This window comes from Cyclopterus lumpus, chromosome 2 (genome assembly GCF_009769545.1).
Source record: "Cyclopterus lumpus isolate fCycLum1 chromosome 2, fCycLum1.pri, whole genome shotgun sequence".
Classification (NCBI taxonomy): Eukaryota; Metazoa; Chordata; class Actinopteri; order Perciformes; family Cyclopteridae; genus Cyclopterus; species Cyclopterus lumpus.
Window position 1 is genome coordinate 3,133,857 of NC_046967.1, and position 19,314 is coordinate 3,153,170.

Below are 19,314 nucleotides of genomic sequence, written 5' to 3' on the forward strand. Positions count from 1 at the left end.
CGCTCCTGTCAAGGCAAAACTAATTCAAATAGGGGAGGTGAGGGTTCAATGCCCCCCCAGAGCTGTTGTTGATGAAGGCCTCGGTGAGAGATCACAGTGCCATTACCAGCATGGGTTGAATCAGCATGATCTGAACAAACTACATATAGAGATGGGCTGTCAGATACTGGCCAAACGTTTCATAGGAACAACAATGTTTGTCCATACATGTTCTGTTAACGTTGATACACTGGTTGAGTGACAGGTAGAACAGCCAAATCAAGCAAACAAATGTTGGGCATCCTTTTTTTCACATATTATTTCACAAGTGCTCAAGTAGGGAGAACTGGGAAGTTGAACTGGAAGTCTTTGTCTTGACCTTTTGGAAATGGCAGTTTCATAAAATATTCATACCGTTGTAACAGAAGCATTTCACCGTGCCGATACGGCAGGCCTCTGAAGGACCTTACAAACACAGAATCTGCATGGATGCATGTATGAAAATTGCTTTCTTGAGTCAATTGATTTCTTCCTGAAAAAGGTAATATATGATACTGCAGTGTGTCAAAGCAAACAGAGGATATTATATAGAACCAATTATTTAATTGTTTAAATGTATGCTTTTTTTTTTTAGGAATTTCTCAACTGCTAAAATCAGTTTTTCCATATTTGCTCAGTTGTAGGTTATGCTGTTCAGCTGACAAGATCAGTTTGTACGGCTCATTTAAAAAGAATACCATTCGGATATCAGAGGCTATTTACATTAGCGACTGTTGTCAGAGGATGTTCTTGTTTAATACCCCACAACTATGAACACAGTAATACTACAAATTCATATGTACAATTATATATGGCTAAACAATCAGAGAAAATTAAGTTTGTTCCTAATGATCTTTTGCAAATTACACAGCAGTATTTGTGGTGTTGAAAATATGCTGGAAGGAAAGGAGAGGGAGTCCAGGACTGAGCTGGGAGCAATGTCAGACCCCGCTGCAGTAACACGAGAGGCGATGTGTTAATAAGGTCACAGCTTATGATTAACGAACAAATAGACGGCAACATTTTGATATCTCACTGACGACTGACTCTGCCAAGCACTCTGCACTGTAGCTGCTTTAGCTAACGCTAGCTTCACAGACTTTAGCTCCAGAACTTAAATGAGGGGATTGCGTAAAACATTATGTCATTTCAAATCTTAATGATGGGATTTTGACAACTGTGTTCCCATGCTATCTGTCATCCACAGAACTAATGACCTAGCTAGCCTAACACGTAAGGCCACTTAGATCGTAGTTGTAGAATACCATTGCAAAAAGACGTATTCCTGCGCTCGTGAAAAAATGTTATCCAACATTTATTAGCTACTTGTGTGTAAATTGTCATAGCTTATGAAATAAACCGCTGCTGATTTAAACTACAGTGTGTTAAGAATATGTAACATAAATCTCACCCATTTTATTTAAGTATATTTTCTTAAATGCATATCTGTATGATTCTTATCATTTCACGATAGGGTTATATTCTTTTAGGTCTCTTCGGATGTTGATACGTCTGTGTTTTTCTGATGGTGTCCATACGTATCTCTTGGCAGTAGGCTTAGTTATTTTTGGGACATAATGCTTTAAAATGAAGCTTTGACTAATCTTCACACATCCTGAGGACAGCCTGGTAGGCATACTCGTCTCCTCGGCTCCTTTGATGTGAGAGATCAGAGGGGAGAGAAAAACCGGGGTAACCGAAGAGAAACGAGAAAGACTGAGGAGTGAGAAGGGGAGCCGAGAGCAGTGGCAGGGCCTGTGGTCATCCTACGGGGTGTATGAGGCTGCCAGAGGCCTTGTAATCCTCCCACAGCGCTGCCCTCCTTTCCTTCCTCTCCATCATCCCCTCCACCTCACCATGACAAACCGGATCTGTTCTCTATCAAAGAGCCACAGGCTACCTCTCCTCTTTTCCCCCTTTCTTACCCAGCAGTCCTCATCCCATTTGTCCTTTACACTGCCTCGGTCTTGGTCCGCTAGCAGAGGCAGGCTGTCGCTGCCAGGCTTGGCCGCCCGAGCTCATAGCCCTGGCAAGAGAAGAGCCACCAGATCCCGCCGTGGCAGCATTTAGAAAGCCACTTAATGGGTTTAGGCACATTTGCTAATTTGTCAACAAGTTTCGATGTGGAACCCGCTGCCAGGCTGGTTGGTCTGGCACTTCGACTGGGAGGGATCCCTATTGGCCCACCATTTCTGGAACCATGGGTGAAATCCAATTCAAGGCCTTTGGATACTGGACTATTTGTATGTTGGCACTTGAGGCAGCAGATCTCCAATTTGAACAATAGGATAATCATGTTATTGTCCAGGGTTTTAATCTAGATGGTAGAAAGAATACAGTTGTGAGAGACAGTAAATGATAATACCTTTTTTTGCATTGATGATGATGATGGTGTCTAAACAGGAAGCGCAGCACGAGCAGCAAATATCAGCAGAGCAGCTTCGGTGCTCAATTTGTGTCTACACAGGATGCTCTGTCTGTGTGGCTCCCAGCCCCAAGTCCACTGGTTATACTGAAGACATAACAGCTCGTGAATTTTAATTACATTCATAAAAGAGACTCATTATTACCGCAAACAAGTAGTTTTTAGAAAATATCACTCAAATAAAACAAGAATCGTGCGGATGAGTTCATCCTTTGTTCTCTAGTGTCCAGTGGTTATTTTCTAGCAGCTGTATGGTGAACGTGGCATCGAGTCAAAATAAACAGTGTTCATGGTAATGAAGGAACATGTCACCCAGTGCAACAGTGCTCGTTGATGTATTTATAATAGTTTTGGGACAACAATGGAGCTGTATGGCACTGAGGAAGAAGATATGTCCGACTTTCAAACAAACAAGTGTCATTAACGTGCACATGACGTCTGGGTGCTGAAGCTGGTTTTACTTTTCACAGAATTGGCAGACCTCGCTCAAAAGGAGCTCAGTTCAACTCTAATGCTAATAAAGTGCTATTTTCATAAAATACTGAAGACCCGACAGATGAATTCCGATGAGAGATGAAGTCCTTTAGTTTCCCCAATGTATCTCTCTCAAACAGTGAAGGGTACAATTCTGATTCAATTAATGTCAAAAGTCTTTCAAAGTAAAGTTTAAATGTATTTTTCTTCTCTTGTTTGTTTTCTTCAATCCAGGGTTTCTCAGCACAGGAGACCAGGCAGCCAAGGGCAACTACGGCCTGCTGGATCAAATTCAGGCTCTCAGGTGGATCAAAGAGAACATCCAGTCCTTCAAAGGAGATCCAAAGAGAGTGACCATTTTTGGCTCTGGTGCCGGAGCGTCGTGCGTCAGCCTGCTCACCCTCTCGCATTACTCAGAAGGTACGTGTGCTGGCTCACAGGCAACCACACAGAGATATGCTCGCACACAAACGGGCTTCTCTGCTATATATGTGCATCTACGGGTGCGTTGATACATGGACATGTCCCCAGTGACCTCTGGAGAATTCCTTTCATTTGATTGTTTCTTTTAAAAAGGTTCAGTACCGTTTACAAAATAAAATTCAAAGAAACTAAAATAAACTTTCTCAAACTGTCACTATATATATATATTACTAGTTCTGCATGAGACAGGTAATAATTAATAATATTTAATAGATAATAATTTGCTTTATTTCAGTACCACCATCAGGAAGAATCACAAATTTGCCTCAGAGGGCTTTACAATCGGTACACATAGACATCGCTACTTGCAATGACATTCTGATTTATTTAATTTAATTAATTTAATTAATTTAATTAATTTAATTAATTTAATTAATTAATTTATTTTATTTATTTTATTTATTTTATTTATTTTATTTATTTTATTTATTTTATTTATTTTATTTATTTTATTTATTTCATTTTATAAATCCAAAGGACTGGACTGAGCAATACATTTTCACATTCGACTCTTAACATTATCAACATTAAAGAATTGCAGGATGAAGAATATTAAATATTTGAGTCCATTTGGACTATGATTTAGACTGTTGGTAGGGTTAGGGTTGCATCTCTTTCACACTGCAGCAAAGAGGAGAACAATATTAAAGTTGGACGTCAACAATTTGATTGGCTCACGGAGATCACATTAAAATCTGGATGGTTTAACCGAAAGAGTGAATGTGCAGTCAGAGACAGAAAGAAAAAAATAATAAGAACAGAGTATTCCTGAATGAACTTCCGCTCAGCTTCATTAAACACGGTATAAGCACAAGAACAGAAAACATGACTTTAGTAGCAAGAAGGCACTAAATCAGTTATTAAAATAGCCTGTTCTGTAACTTTTCACCAGATTACTCATGACATCATTTTTGATCACCACACGAGACAGCAACTAAAGAATGTGTTCATTCAAGTGTGTATTCTACCTCAGTCTGAAAGCATTAGATGATGGAGGATGGATTCTGCATTATTATACTGTATTTGCATCTTTATTAAATGTATTATTAATGGACATTATAAAATAGAAGAGTAAAAAGGTTGCTCTCTTTCTGGCTTTCACAAATGATTAGTTTGCATGCAACGGTGGAAATCGCCTGGCCCATCTGTCAGAAAAGAAAGAGGATTTGGAGGATTGGATCTCAGACAGTGCTGTTGTGGTTCTCAGGCCATTTTCTTCTCCGTGTGTGACTAATACAGGGGTTTGTGAAATGAAAAATGCACCTTCCCACAAAATCAACCTTTATTATCTTGCTGCTCGTTGCAGTTATAAAGGTCTGTTTCATTTTTCTTCACGGTGGACTCCAGGGAATATAAATGTCTTACTTTACATTTAGATTAAAGTCCTCATGTTCTGATGGGCATCAATCACGGCCGAGAGAGTCGACAAACACAACGTGCCCTGCCGAGCATTCTTTGTGATCTTGATCCTTTTTTTTTTTTACGTTTGCTCCTGTAAAATGGAGCTCTGCTCTTGTTAAGCTGCCTGAAAGACAAAGGACCCATCGGCTTGTGCATCAGCAACGCACCGAGATCATTACTCAGTCACTCTTGTGTGTAGTTTTTGTAGTTCATTTTTGACTGTAAGTTTTACTGATCTTCCACATTAGTCTAACAGCGGCAGCAGTAACAGCTCCTACACTGCTAACCAGGCCTTGTGGGAACGGTCTGCTGTGAGCTCCAAACATACTTTTCAAGTCGGCCTGGTTGAGTCACCACCACTGTGTGTTTGCATGAGTATAAATAGAACTCTGTGAAACAAAACAACAACAAAAAACACATAACTCCAGCTTTCCTAGTGCATTGGCATTGCAGCTACTTGCTGATTGGCAGTCTGTGAAGCTGTGCTACCAATATTCCAGGATGTGAAATATGCCCACAGTATTGTTATTATACACACACAGCAAATATCTTTTATGCTGCGGGTTGTTCATTAGGGACACAAAGATGTAACGTCAATATTCTGAATCACTCTTCTATTCGCCTTGACATGTTTTTATGCTGCTGTGACAGGGGATAGAGCTTAAGAATTGGGTTTGTATCGTGATATTTAAAGATTTAAAGAACAGGACGATTCCATGATTATACCTTGTCCCTTTTTATTAACTGGTTGCCATTAGTTTGTTTCCATACAGCCCCAAGTCATTTGTATTTGCATACAGCAGTAATGTTACCAGGCAGGCATTCACACTGACAAACAGCCAGACAGCTGCTGAGACAAACAAGAACCTGAGACGTCCGCCAAGGAAAAGGGCACTGCTGACATCCGTTGGCAGGATATTTCTTCTAATTAGATAGTCAGCTATAACACATTAAATAGCAAAAAAACAAACCTGCAAATGTCAAATTTGTCACTTTAGGTGCACCTTACTCTTCAAAACCACTGCTAACAAAACTATGTCTGCCAATTGCTTGTAAAGCTACAGCACAACTGTGTTCACTCTGGTTCCCCGCTGGGACTCAGCCTGTCAGGCCTCAACTGCCAATCCAACACAGGCACACCCCCTTTGAGGTGCCTGAGAGCAAAACAGATTAACATTTAAAATAATCCCAAAAACCTTCTTTATGTCCTTTTGAAGAAAAAACGATGTAACGCTAAAGTGCACTCCCATTTCCATGCTTTTGTTCATGTGTGTGCTTCACTAACACCAGCTCCTATCTCAGATCTGTTCCAGAAAGCTATCATCCAGAGTGGCACAGCACTGTCCAGCTGGGCAGTCAACTACCAGCCTGCCAAGTACACGCGAGCCCTGGCTGAGAAGGTGGGCTGCAACATGCTGGACACCATCGACCTGGTGGAGTGCCTGCAGAACAAGAACTACAAGGAGCTGATCGAGCAGTACATCACGCCTGCAAAATACCACATCGCCTTCGGGCCTGTGATCGACGGCGACGTCATCCCAGATGATCCCCAGATCCTAATGGAACAAGGGGAGTTCCTCAACTACGACATCATGCTGGGGGTCAATCAGGGCGAGGGGTTTAAGTTCGTGGACGGCATCGTGGACAGCGAGGACGGGGTGTCTGCCAATGATTTTGACTTTGCCGTGTCGGACTTCGTGGACCATCTCTACGGCTACCCGGAGGGCAAGGACACCCTGCGCGAGACCATCAAATTCATGTACACGGACTGGGCGGACAAGGAGAACCCAGAGACCCGGCGCAAGACCCTGGTGGCTCTGTTCACCGACCACCAGTGGGTGGCCCCGGCAGTGGCCACAGCGGACCTCCACGCCCAGTACGGCTCACCCACCTACTTCTATGCTTTCTACCACCACTGTCAGAGCGACATGAAGCCCAGCTGGGCCGACTCGGCTCATGGTGACGAAGTTCCGTACGTCTTTGGGATCCCCATGATCGGCCCCACGGATCTCTTCAACTGCAACTTCTCCAAGAACGATGTGATGCTGAGCGCTGTCGTCATGACCTACTGGACTAACTTCGCTAAAACAGGGTGAGTGTTTTCTTGAGTTTTGACGCCATACCATTCTTATGAGATTCTATTCCTGCAATATATGAGATAGATCCTAAAACCTCACCCCTTCCTCCGGGAGTCACCACACACTGCTGGAATCCATCTTACTCTGAACACTGTCCATTGAGAGTAGACATCCATAATCTGCTTCGAAGTAATCTTTATCATGATCACATTTTCATGTGTCCTTGGTCTCAAAAGTAATCCAGGGACTGTTGTCAAAACACGCAACATTCCAATGTATTCATCCATAAAGCCATGGAAATTACAGTGCCAGAAAGTAATTTCAGATCTGCTGTATTGTGTGATTGAATGAATAAAACAGTGCTGTAGAGCGTCGGCAAACAGGCTTCATTCAAAATAAAAAATCAGCTGCAAAGTGACATTATACAAGCAATGGGGTCAAATTCACTGTAGTATACACTTCAGTCGTACCAGAACACACGTAAACTCAGCGAGCTTTCTCACTCCTTACTATCGATTTATTTACTCACTTCCTGACACTTGTTCTCATTAGTATTCTTATTATTATCATTTATGCAGTTATTAAACTTTCTAATCAAGTAATTAGTTCATCGTAATGACCATTTATTTCTGCATTTATTTTACTCTTTCTTCTTCTGCATGGTCATACCTGAAAATACCTCTGTTCACAGCTAATCATGTACAGTAGGAACAAATGACACACTTAAACAACTCACTTTCACATATACACATTTATAATACAAAAAAAAAATAACTCAAAATATCTCCCATAATCAATTCATAACATCTCTTGCATGTGACACTTTTTCGTTAATTTGTCAGCTTTATTTTTTAAAGAAAGAAAAGAGGCTTCGGCCAACAGCTCCCCGAATGGCTGAATCCAAACTTCCACCCACCAGATCCTCGGAGTGCACACCAACTAGCTTAAATGTAATGACCTTTAACCCCTACAGAGAATACATTTCTCATACTCCAAAGATGGATTTGGAGTGGGGTATCAACAGAGGTTCTGTATGATTAATAATTAACTCATGAGTCAAGGAGCTCAAGTGGAGGTTAATAAAATAAAACAAGTCGAATCCTCCCCTGGTGATGCGGCTGTTCTGGATTTGATGAGGAATGGCACACTGTTTATATTTGGATCACGTTGTTTTTCTTCTTTCATGCACCTGGAGATTAGGTGTCAGGGTGTTTGCAGCCCAGTCATCCTGAAAATTCACTTTAAAGTTGAATAAATATGATGCAGTCTTGATCAGCTTCATAGGCTGCAGCATGCACTCGCTTTCTCTCTGTCCCATCCAGTTGATACCTGAAAGGGGGGGAGGGGGGACGGGGGGATGGGGGGTCCATGCCTTTTATTGAGGTAGCTTGAAGAGTGAGTGAAAGTGGCAATTCTTCAACAAATCTCCCCCACACATTTGCAAAGCCTCCTGTCGTGCATCACAAGTATGTTGTTATAAAATTGGGTTTAAAAATGGGAAGTAAAAATGAACGGCGACTATCTTGTTTATCTTATCACATAATTGTTCAGTCTTTAAGGGACATTGTGCATCTATTGATTCAATTAGCACTGCTTCCCACAGCAGCACAGCTTGTCCTCCAGTTGTCGGGCAAAATGAAAGGACGAGGTCAGCAGCAGGTAACATCTGTGCTTCACACACACACACACACACACACACACACACACACACACACACACACACACACACACACATAACACCCTCCTGCCAACTCAAGTTTTTATTAAAAGGGCTGTGAAAATGAAGAAAATAATAACGTCACCAACACTCAGAACACACCATTAGCCATCGGGTCAAATTGAAGGAGATGTCCCGTATTGTGGCATTATTTTTTATTTATGCATCTGCATTGGTGCATCATCTTGTAAGTAAACCAAACAACAACAAAAATGACACAAAATAATGATGATCACTCACTGGCACTAAATATCAACCAAACAGGTTAACAGACTAACACGCCCTGATTCTGTTTAACATGGGATGATGACCTTCACGAATGAACCTGCGAGCCACAAAACCCCCCCGAGGGGTGTCATTAGTATTCTTATTAGTACACGGGCTGCAATTCTCCGTGTACGCTAAGTGTGGAGGGCAGCGGCCATTAGAGAGGTGTGTTTAGCAGCAGCCAGGTTGAGTCAGATTATACGGGTTTGCATTGGCACTGCTGAACACGTTCACCAGAGCTGTTGGACGGACATACCCGGACCGGTCTGGAGGATTTCTGCAGGTTTCAGCTCTCCTGTTCGGCGCCCTGGGTTGCCAGCTCCACTATCGTCCCTACTAGAATTCCCTAAAGATACAGAAAGAGATGAAGGCAGAGATTCAATACTAACTTGTTTTAATTGACTGTCGAAGACGTTAGGAATGATGTCCGTCAGACCTGCTAGTCTCCTTCTTCAACAGAGCCTCGGTTCGAGCTGTCATACCTTCTCTTGCATGCTCTCCTCCCTACAACGACACCGGGTCTCAGCTTTTGCCAGCTGTTCTCAAAAAGCAGTCCTAATCTTGTTATTCTTCTTTTTAAAGAAGTCCATTTTATCATTTGTTTTTTTATTTTCCTGCCCCCAAGCTTGGACTCTCCCAGTCTCTTGCACCTGGATGATAATCATTTCTTAAATGTGGATTGATTGATGCTTTTCTTTCTGTCACATTCTCCTCATACTTCCTGAGCTGGGTGTAAAGCTCCCCGTTTGGTTTCAGAGCTTTCTAAAGTTCTCTCCGACCGGTTTGACTTTTCTCTTCTCCGAATGCTTCAAGCTCCTGTCCTCGTGGATCAGTTGACACGCATTCTGTGGAGCTTCATCTTCTGGTGGTGCTGCTCCAGTGGTTGGACGTGGACTTCCTCACTTGTGCAGCTGGCCTGTATGGGCAACACAGTCTCGAGGCACTTCATGAAATTGATCTCTCTTCACTGCAAATCTTTCTTTTGTGTTGGTCTGCACGACATTCAATTCAGTATATGTCGTATTGGAGCCAGGGTTTTAGACTCCTCCTAAGGGGAGACTAATGGAATACCCTTTCATCAGGAGGTGACAAATATTACATTAGTATTTTTCTTGCTTGACTCACAGTGTTGATAATTTCCTCGAATAATGATTTCAATCCTTAGATTATAATAATGATTATGATAATGATGATTTGAATCCTTAGATTCAAAAGTAGTACTGTCTTAATGAGGACCGCCATCTAGTCATGTACTCTTGGTAGTGATGACGCATGTCTCAAAAGTCACATTTAATAATCAAAGCATGATGAAATGATCCTGTTGACAGCTCTCAGGCTCAGTGACGTTAGTCGTTACAGACCCTGCTCCAAGTACTATGAGGCTCATGTAGTATATGTTAGATGCTTATGGGTAGCTGCATTATTCCGTTATAAAAAAACCCCATTATTTTTGTAGCTAATGTTCTAATTTCAGAGATGGACGTTTTTTTTAAACTAGAAAATTCACTCCTTTTCGGAATTTGAACCCTTTAAATGCAACTTTGTTTACATAATGCCACCGTTTCTTTTTTTTTAATGTCCACTAAATGCTATTTTTTTCCCCCTACACTCTAGGATATGGTAATTATTAGCAACAATATTGATGTTGATGCTATGCATGAACGGCTGCAGTCCTCTATAATAGAGCAGCAATTATCCCAGTGGAAAAAAGGGAAACCAGCCTGCATTCGCCACATAGGTCAAACATGACAAAAATACATTGTTAACATTTTTTTATAAAGTACCATTTTAAAGCCAGGGCCGTAAATTGAACGCCTGAATCAATAGAATGCACGATTGTATACAGAAATGGCTGATCAAACATTTGGGTTTTTATGGGTTTCAATAAGACATGCTCTTAAGGGTCTGAGTGTCTCTATGGTGGCAGATTAGTATAGACCTATTTTAAGAGCTGAGGTTTAACGTTCAACATGTGAAACTAATTAAATAAATCACACCATTGCCAAAATGTGCACACAAAATAAAATATGCAGCCAAAATAATCCCAAAATTCAAAAGCCAAAAATAGTGTTTGGATATAATGAAAGTGTATCTGAGGTATTTAGACTATTTGTAACACCAGCTAACTTTTTTTAAATATCAAAACAATACTAACACCCAGACAACATCATTGATCAATGACTGAAGAGCATTGGTCCTCTCTGGTTTTTACGGGGTACGGTGGCCGTTTTAAAAGGGAAGGTTGACACATCGGCACATTCTGCCAATAACTCTGCATATGAAGTGTTCAGCAGACAAATACTGTCCTGCAGTTCAAGCACTGCAGCGTCTTACAGCCAGTCTTCAGCCTCCAGCTGTGTAAAGTCCAGTTAAATCCAGTATACTGTACTTTATATCAAAGTGCTCTTCAACAGTCAGCACGCATAATCTCACAGCCAAGTCTTTATTTTTTTTTTTTGGGGAGTTTTTCCTGATCCGATGTGAGCTCCTGGGACAGGGATGTCGTATGTGTACAGATTATAAAGTCCTCTGAGGCAAATTTGTAATTTCTGATATTGGGCTATATAAAATAAACTGAATTGAATTGAAATTATTACCAACAAGCTTTGGCAAATGCATATGATTTTAATACGGGGGATTTTTTCTAACAAAACAAGATTGTATATGTTTTTCGGATTTAAAAGTTGAATGGAGCAGAATTCTCCGGCCCGTGACGTAATAGGCAAGACTGATGTATATTTCTTACGTCGACTTTCCCAACAAATACTTGGCTGAGATGTATTTCTCTTCTATGGCAGTAATCATAACAAATGGGCCAATATTTAGAGCTTAACAGGAGATTTAGGGCTCATGAACTACATTATGTACTGCGACTCCTCCAAGACACACACAGTGGCTCTCTCAAAGGGCCATGAATATGCTTCTGTTGACTGTCAGAGCAGCCAGACACAGACCCAGACAGTGGCTGCTCATGGCTGGTTACCCCCGACTACCAGCTCTGCAGGAAGCTCAGCATCATCACGCTACACTCAGCGGCTGCTGTGCATTTCACCCTCTGCTTCTACAGACAGAGGGTTGTGTTGGGCTTGAAGACCAGTGGTGGAGGAAGTACTCAGACCCTTTACTTCAATACAAAGTAATAATACCACAATGTGTTTAAAGTATAGTAAGCAAAAGATTGATTTGGCCCTAAAATGTTCCATGTCGGTGTTTTACTAATACTGTATATATGATGTTCTTGAATTAATAGTACTGTTGCATTTAACTGCTGAAGATGTTTTTTTTAAACTCCTTTCTATAATATGTGGTAGTTTAATTTAAAAGTCAACTTTTCATGAGCACAGAACAAACGCCCCGTTTTCAGTTGACTTTTTGTTAAAAGTGGTCTCAGAGCGCTTATAGAATGCATTTTATTTGAGATGCATTTCCTATTGGTGTTTAAAGTTAATTCAGCTTAAGAAGTAGGGAACATGTTCTCAATGCATACATGTTCCAAGGTCATTGGCATTGTACACCAGGGTTGCACAATGAGATACAGATGTTGGTCCTATTTTGCTACATGACAAAACACAAACACCAAAGCACTATATCGTCCTGAGGAAAGAAGCCGTTCTGTAGTCTGGTGGTACGGCAGCTGGTACTTCTGTATCTCTTGTAGACGGCAGCAGGTGAACAGGGTGTGGCTGGCTGGGTTTGGTCTTTTGAGCTCTTGCCAACAGCATCAATGATGCTCAGTAGATGGTACCAATGATGTTCTCGGCAATTAAAAAAAAACTCACTACACTATACTTTGTGTAAATTGCATTTATATCTTATTTCAACTTAATGACAATACTTGATTAAATGCAATATAAACTGAGCCCTGGAATTCTTTAATTAATGTGTGATTACCAGACAGAAGTTTCAAACCAACAATGTGTTAATTTGCGTCATGGGAAGTGTAGGAGCCGGCAATTCGTAAGCTTGATCTATAATGGGGACTAAAAGTCTCCTAACTTAATGGAAGTAATACACTAAAGAGCTGGAATATGCTTTAAACTACTGACTATTTTCATAATGAATGAATGGTTTAAATCTAATAAAACAAATGTTCTCAATAAAATGGAAGGAGTCTCTTTCCTTTGAGTTTCCCTACAACCATTCATCCGATTGGCTTTTCCTTTTGCGGTTACTAACCGAGGAACCCCAGTGTCACGTGACACGTTGTTTGGATGGGCGGTTCTTGCATAGAATCTGAATCTCTGAGGCAAATTTGTAATTTGTGATATTGGGCTATATAAAATAAACTGAATTGAATAGAAGAGGCCAAGCAATCGTCAAAAAATACCAAATATTCCCTAATACAGCTTCTCAAAAGTTTGATATTATTGTACATTAAGTACAATAAGGTTTTTGGATTGTTGGTCAGACAAAATACATAAGCGATTTAATGCTGGCTCTTAAAACTTGCTAGTCAGTTATTTCATTGAGCAAAATATTCATAATTAAATGAAAGTGAATTGATTAAGCTAAGAAATTAATAAATATAATAGTCAAAGGATCCTTTATGTTTCAGTCATGCAACATTTGAATTTAAAGCTGCTCTGGTGGCAGATAGTAAATGGCCCACTGACTTCATCACAGCTCCTCTGTTCCACCACTCTGCTGACACGTATTGTGACTGAAATGTCTGCTTTCATACACCTGACAGAGGAGTACAGATTTAGTATCGCCACCTATGGCAAGACTCGCTGCTATTATCAACAGATTGGATGCTCAATGGAAACATATGCAAGCAAAACTGGTATTTTGCAGTTCAGTGAGCACCAAAGGCCCCAAACGTTATCTTTTCCGTCGCAGCATATTGTTGCAGCATATGTTAGCACTGAGGTGACAGGCCCACCACATGCTACCTGTGCCTTATGTATAGTTCCATATGTGGCCACCATTTGGAGGGCAGACTTTGCATTATGGCTGAGTACAACCTTTTTAATGAGAGCCACATGAGGCAACATCCCTGTGTACATGTTGGACCTAAGTGTAAGATCAGTAACCTTGGCAGCAATTACTCCTCCTGGGGTCCATATAAGCAAACAACTCTGTTATAATGGTTTTAGTATGCGAGTGATGATAGTGACATCATTCATTTGTGCCCATCTGCATCCATCTGCAGTGGTGGACTTTAGCCAAGTCTATTTAAGTCTAAGTACATACAGTACTAAGTTCAAATTCAATGTACTTTTACTTTACTTTTTCCATGTTCTGCTACTTTATTCTTGTACTCCATCAAATCTCAGAGGGCAATATTTTACGTTTTTCTCCACCACATGTTTCAGAAAGTTTTTCTTCCTCTTCATGTTAAACATGTTCAATTTGAATTTTTGCAATCAGTCACTTGGATCAGCTGGAAAACTCATAACTCCCTTTTTCCTGGTCCCGTTTTCCATTTTGTCACTAAGTATATAAAAGGTTTTCAGTAATAATTATGGAAACAATACATTGCTGTGTTTCATTTAGCAAAAAGGCCCGATGTACCTCTGTAGCTGGAACTTTCCCAGGAGCTAAGAAACGCTTTAAAACGGACCTCCATTCAACCATATGAAGGAATGCGGAAGTTAATTTGGTTTGTTTAGTCAAAAACATTGCTGTTGTTTGACAAATTTGCCTAAACTTTATACATTTTCAGATGTAGTGGAAAACCAAACAGGAATACCCAAAGAGGACTTTTCTTTCCTGATGTAGCTCATGAGCCTTGGGACAGCTCCTGGGATGATCTGGTCCAAATGGCTCAAAAGAGGCAACATGTGCATAATCACTGCACAGTAGGTCGATGTCTTCTGAGTGGTCCCACGTAAACCCTCCCAGTAAAGAAATATGCATCAGTAGGCTGATGATTGGGTCTATACGGGCTTGTCGTTACAGCCAGCTGACACACTGACAGCGTAAATGCTGGAATATTGAATGAGACTGAGCAAAGTCCATCCATCCATCCATTATCAGCCGCTTATCCGGGGTCGGGTCGCGGTGGCAGCAGGTTCAGCAGGCCGACCCAGGCTTCCCTCTCCCCCGCAACACTTTCCAGCTCATTCTGGGGGATCCCGAGGCGTTCCAAGGCCAGCCGGGAGATATAATCCCTCCAGCGTGTCCTCGGTCTTCCCCGGGGCCTCCTACCAGTTGGACGTGCCCGGAAAACCTCTAATGGGAGGCGTCCAGGAGGCATCCTGACTAGATGCCAGAACCACCTCAGCTGACTCCTTTGGACATGAAGGAGCAGCGACTCGACTCCAAGCTCCCCCCTGATGTCTGAGCTCCTTACCCTATCTTTAAGGCTGAGCCCGGCCACCCTACGGAGGAAGCTCATTTCGGCTGCTTGTATCCGAGTGCAAAGTGAACCATTGAATTATCATTACATATATCTGATAATGAGTTTCAATAAAATATGATATTATAATAAGGCTGTTTGCCTTTAGCGCAAACACAAAATATAATGAAGGACTTCTGGAACTCTTTGAAATGGTCAAATAAAGAGGCACAAGCAGATGGTGTGTGTGGAGGTCTGTTGTGTTTGCAAACTGACTTCCCTCTCTGCCCTCCCTTGTGCACGATCAGTAGAACAAACTTAGAACAAATCTTTGTCTCCCAGAATACCTCCGTTGCTTGGACAAGCTCCTGGTTTGTGCCAAGTTAGGATCTTTTCAAACCAACCACACCAACCACATAGATTCTCTAAGCTTTAGGGATGACTCGGGAGGAATTTTACGTCAGCTGATTCCTCCGACTCGATGCACGGTCTTACTCTGGGTATTATCCTGAAAGAGAACCAATGGGTTGGCTCACAATGTTACCTGGTATGTGAATCTGCTGTTTCAGCTTGACAGGAAATCCTTCTCAAACATAAGACAACTCCCCTAAGCCAACGTCACTGTAGGTTTTAGGGAGGTATAATGTGAAACAATATAAAGTAAGGCATCCATTGGTACCATGTCGTGCTAGCTTGTCAGGTAGGTTGTAACCATGCAGTTGAGGGCAAAGAAACCAGCCGTATGAATGTGTTATTTCCCCCTTATTCTCAAAGAGCGTACACTGGGATAGACTGGGTATGACTGGAAAACTGAAGCTCAATTGTATTCATATCCGATGATGTCAGTCCCCATAGTAGTCCCTCATTTATTTATTTTTAACTTGATCTCACTGTATACAATGACCTTTTGTGACCTTGAGGATAACCACAGCCTCATGAAATGTGACAAACTGATAACAGAACTAGGGCATTTAGAAGATGACAAAAGACAAATGTACATACTTTGTTTTTTAAAAGTGCTATATAAATAAAGTTTATTATTATTTTAACCATTTTAAAATGTGATGATCAAACTGAACTTCCATTACATTTTCACTTTAACAATCAAATATGGACCAAGCACACTAACATTTTATTTCAATGTGTTGAAATTATTTGATGAATATACAGCTCCGAACTTACTGCACCGTCGATCAAACTACAATTTTGAAATATTGACGATTGAACTGCACGGATCCAAAATATAATAGCCATTTGTTATTTTATGATATGCTCCAGGAGCTGTTTTACCATCCTAAATTACCTTGCACATTTCCTTTTGCAAATTGCATAGTAAGTATTTTTTGCATAAACTTTATTTGGTCACTTTTCCAGTGTTAATACAGACTGAAATCATGCACATAAATCGTTTATGGTATGGCTTTTGGCAACACAGCTATACGGTGCATTAGCAACATAGGCACTCACCTTCTCACACTAACACTTTAAGTTTAATATATTGCATTCATTTGAATAAAGAGGTGGCATTGCACATCCATAAACACATCCATGGTCCCATGCAGAGACTGCACAGTGCCCACACTTCTACATTCTCACACACACACACACACACACACCCCTACCCATCTATAACCAGTCAACACAAACCAACCCTCACTGTTTGTTGTTTATACATAGGCAGGAGTTCATTAGTGCACCTCGATGGCCCCTAAAGTGAAATGCATGATTCAAGACGAGCCCCTCCTCTTGAGTATTTAGATACACACACCCCCCCAACACATACACCAAGCCAACAACACACACAGCCACACAAACACTCCAGTGTGTCGCCTCCAAGGTTGTTGTCTAGTCTTCACTCCCCCTCACCTCTCCAAAGTTAATGAAATCGCTCCCACAAAGTCACTGGAGAGGAAGCTCTACTCCAAACTACAGAGAAGAAACATCCCGGGTGAGATTGAATTTTAAGAAAATGTGACAACAGACCTGGAAATGTGTCATTGGTGTATAAAAGGACACAGAACATGTTGTGAGCTTGTGTCTTTAAATTCAGAGTCACCTCAAAACGCATTAGCTGTGAACAGAGGGAGCAGAAAAATAGAAGGAAGGCTTTGACTTTTTGAAATAATGACTCATCTGGAAGGGTCACAAATTAGTGGATCCGATCAAATATATCATTCTGTAAAATGATTTGAAGGACAAGTGCATTAACATGTTTAAAATATGGTAATTTTGTTTAAATGGTGATAAAGGTGAATGTTACATTTAGAATGTTTCCTGTTATTTGATGTTCCATTAATTCATGCTTGTTTTGTTTTAATGGATTTGTAGGGATGTGCCATGTTGTATCCAGTTCCACAGACAAGAGTTTGGTACTTTCAGTACATCTCCTTGATTTTTATTTCTTCTTTCTTTTATTTTCCTCTTTCAGGGATCCAAATCAACCGGTTCCACAGGACACAAAGTTCATTCACACAAAGCCCAACCGCTTTGAGGAGGTCGCGTGGACCAAGTACAACCCCAAAGACCAGCTCTACCTTCACATTGGCCTCAAACCTCGAGTCCGAGACCACTACCGGGCTACTAAGGTGGCTTTCTGGTTAGAACTAGTTCCGCATCTCCACAACATAAATGAATTTTTTCAATACGTATCCACCACCACCAAAATACCTCCACAGGATACCACCCCTTACCCTTACACCAAACGGTTCCCTGGCAAAAACAACTGGCCATCCACCACCCGCCACCCAGGGGTCCCACCCGCCAATACCAAACAGACCACTGACCAGCGCAAGAGTGGCGACCTGACGGATGAGTCGACTGTGGTGATCGAGACCAAGAGGGACTACTCCACCGAGCTAAGCGTCACCATCGCAGTTGGAGCCTCCCTGCTCTTTCTGAACATCCTCGCCTTCGCTGCACTGTACTACAAGAAAGACAAGCGGCGGCACGAGTCCAACCGGCGAGTGCCCACCCCACAGCGCAACTCCGCACCAACCAACACGCCCTCCACCGCCAACGACGTGGCCCACCTGCAGAGCGAGGAGCTGATGTCTCTGCAGATGAAGCAGCAGCAGCTGGAGCACGAGCATCACCACGAGTGCGAGTCGCTGCAGACTCACGACACGCTGCGCCTCACCTGCCCGCCCGACTATACCCTCACGCTGCGCCGCTCGCCCGACGACATACCCCTAATGACGCCCAGCACCATCACCATGATCCCCAACTCGCTGGCTGGCATGCAGCCTCTGCACAACTTCAATACTTTCGGTGGAAGCCAGAACAGTACCAACTTACCCCATGGCCACTCCACCACGCGGGTATAGCTCCACTGGGATGGTATGGCGCTTGATTCCTTCTGGATCAGCCACTAACCTCGCAAGGCAAATATGAGTGGCTAAGTGTGTGAAGCACAGACTTAGAAGATGTTATTTTGGTACCATGTCTTCTGGAAAAGCATATACAGCATAAATTGATCCTCAAAATATTGAAAGTGAATATTACTATAGTAATAACTCTACTTGGCGCTAAGCTTCATGAATGGTTTTTGAGGAGTTTGACCAAAAGAAAAAGGCAACCAGGGGAAGACTATTATTATTCTTACAATATAAAATGAACAGTTTCAGTGTGACAGGAAGCTTTTGCAGAGGCTTGTGTGCCATAAATACACAACAGGAAGACAGTGGTAACCCTTGTTGAAAAGCAACAATTAAACGTCTGAAATCATCTTTTCATGATCCTTCATGCATCAGACACCAGACTTGGGCACAGAATTCTACACCCCAGCCTGAAATGTATTTATGAAAACTTTGTTAAAAAAAAAAAGAAGAAAAAAAGAAAAGAAAAGAAAAAAAAAGGGATATATAGTTGTGCGTGGACATTTTTAAATCTAAAAAAGAAAACAATATGTATTAAAAAAGATCCTTCTATTATTGTTTTTTTAATTATTTTGGCTGAAATCTTTTGGGTTTCCCAGCTTGTGCTTTCTGTTTAGGTGCGTGTAAATATATCTAAACATTCATTCTTCTTCTGATCACAACCTGCGTTTCAATGTTTTTCCACAGAACAACCAAAATGCGAACACAATCCCATCCTCGGAGAGGTGCACGCTGTGCGTCTGCAGGTCATTACATACAGTACTGTCTCATACATTGCTTTGTTTCCACTCTTTAGG

At 41.5% G+C, this 19,314-nt stretch overlaps 1 protein-coding gene across 6 annotated transcripts in view; it reads left to right on the forward strand.

Moving 5' to 3' along the window:
- The window catches only part of nlgn4xa (neuroligin 4 X-linked a), an 88,099-nt gene extending 69,145 nt beyond the window's left edge, over positions 1–18,954 (forward strand). For 4 of the 6 annotated variants that reach the window (XM_034552430.1, XM_034552439.1, XM_034552461.1 and 1 more), the window contains 3 exons: positions 3,152–3,337; positions 6,104–6,893; positions 17,572–18,466. In XM_034552430.1, coding sequence (XP_034408321.1) covers positions 3,152–3,337; positions 6,104–6,893; positions 17,572–18,466 — 1,871 coding nt within the window. Of the gene's footprint in view, positions 1–3,151; positions 3,338–6,103; positions 6,894–17,571 lie in introns of all 6 variants that reach the window. The other 2 variants (XM_034552445.1, XM_034552453.1) reach the window with 2 other exon arrangements.
- The last annotated feature ends 360 nt before the right edge of the window (positions 18,955–19,314 follow it).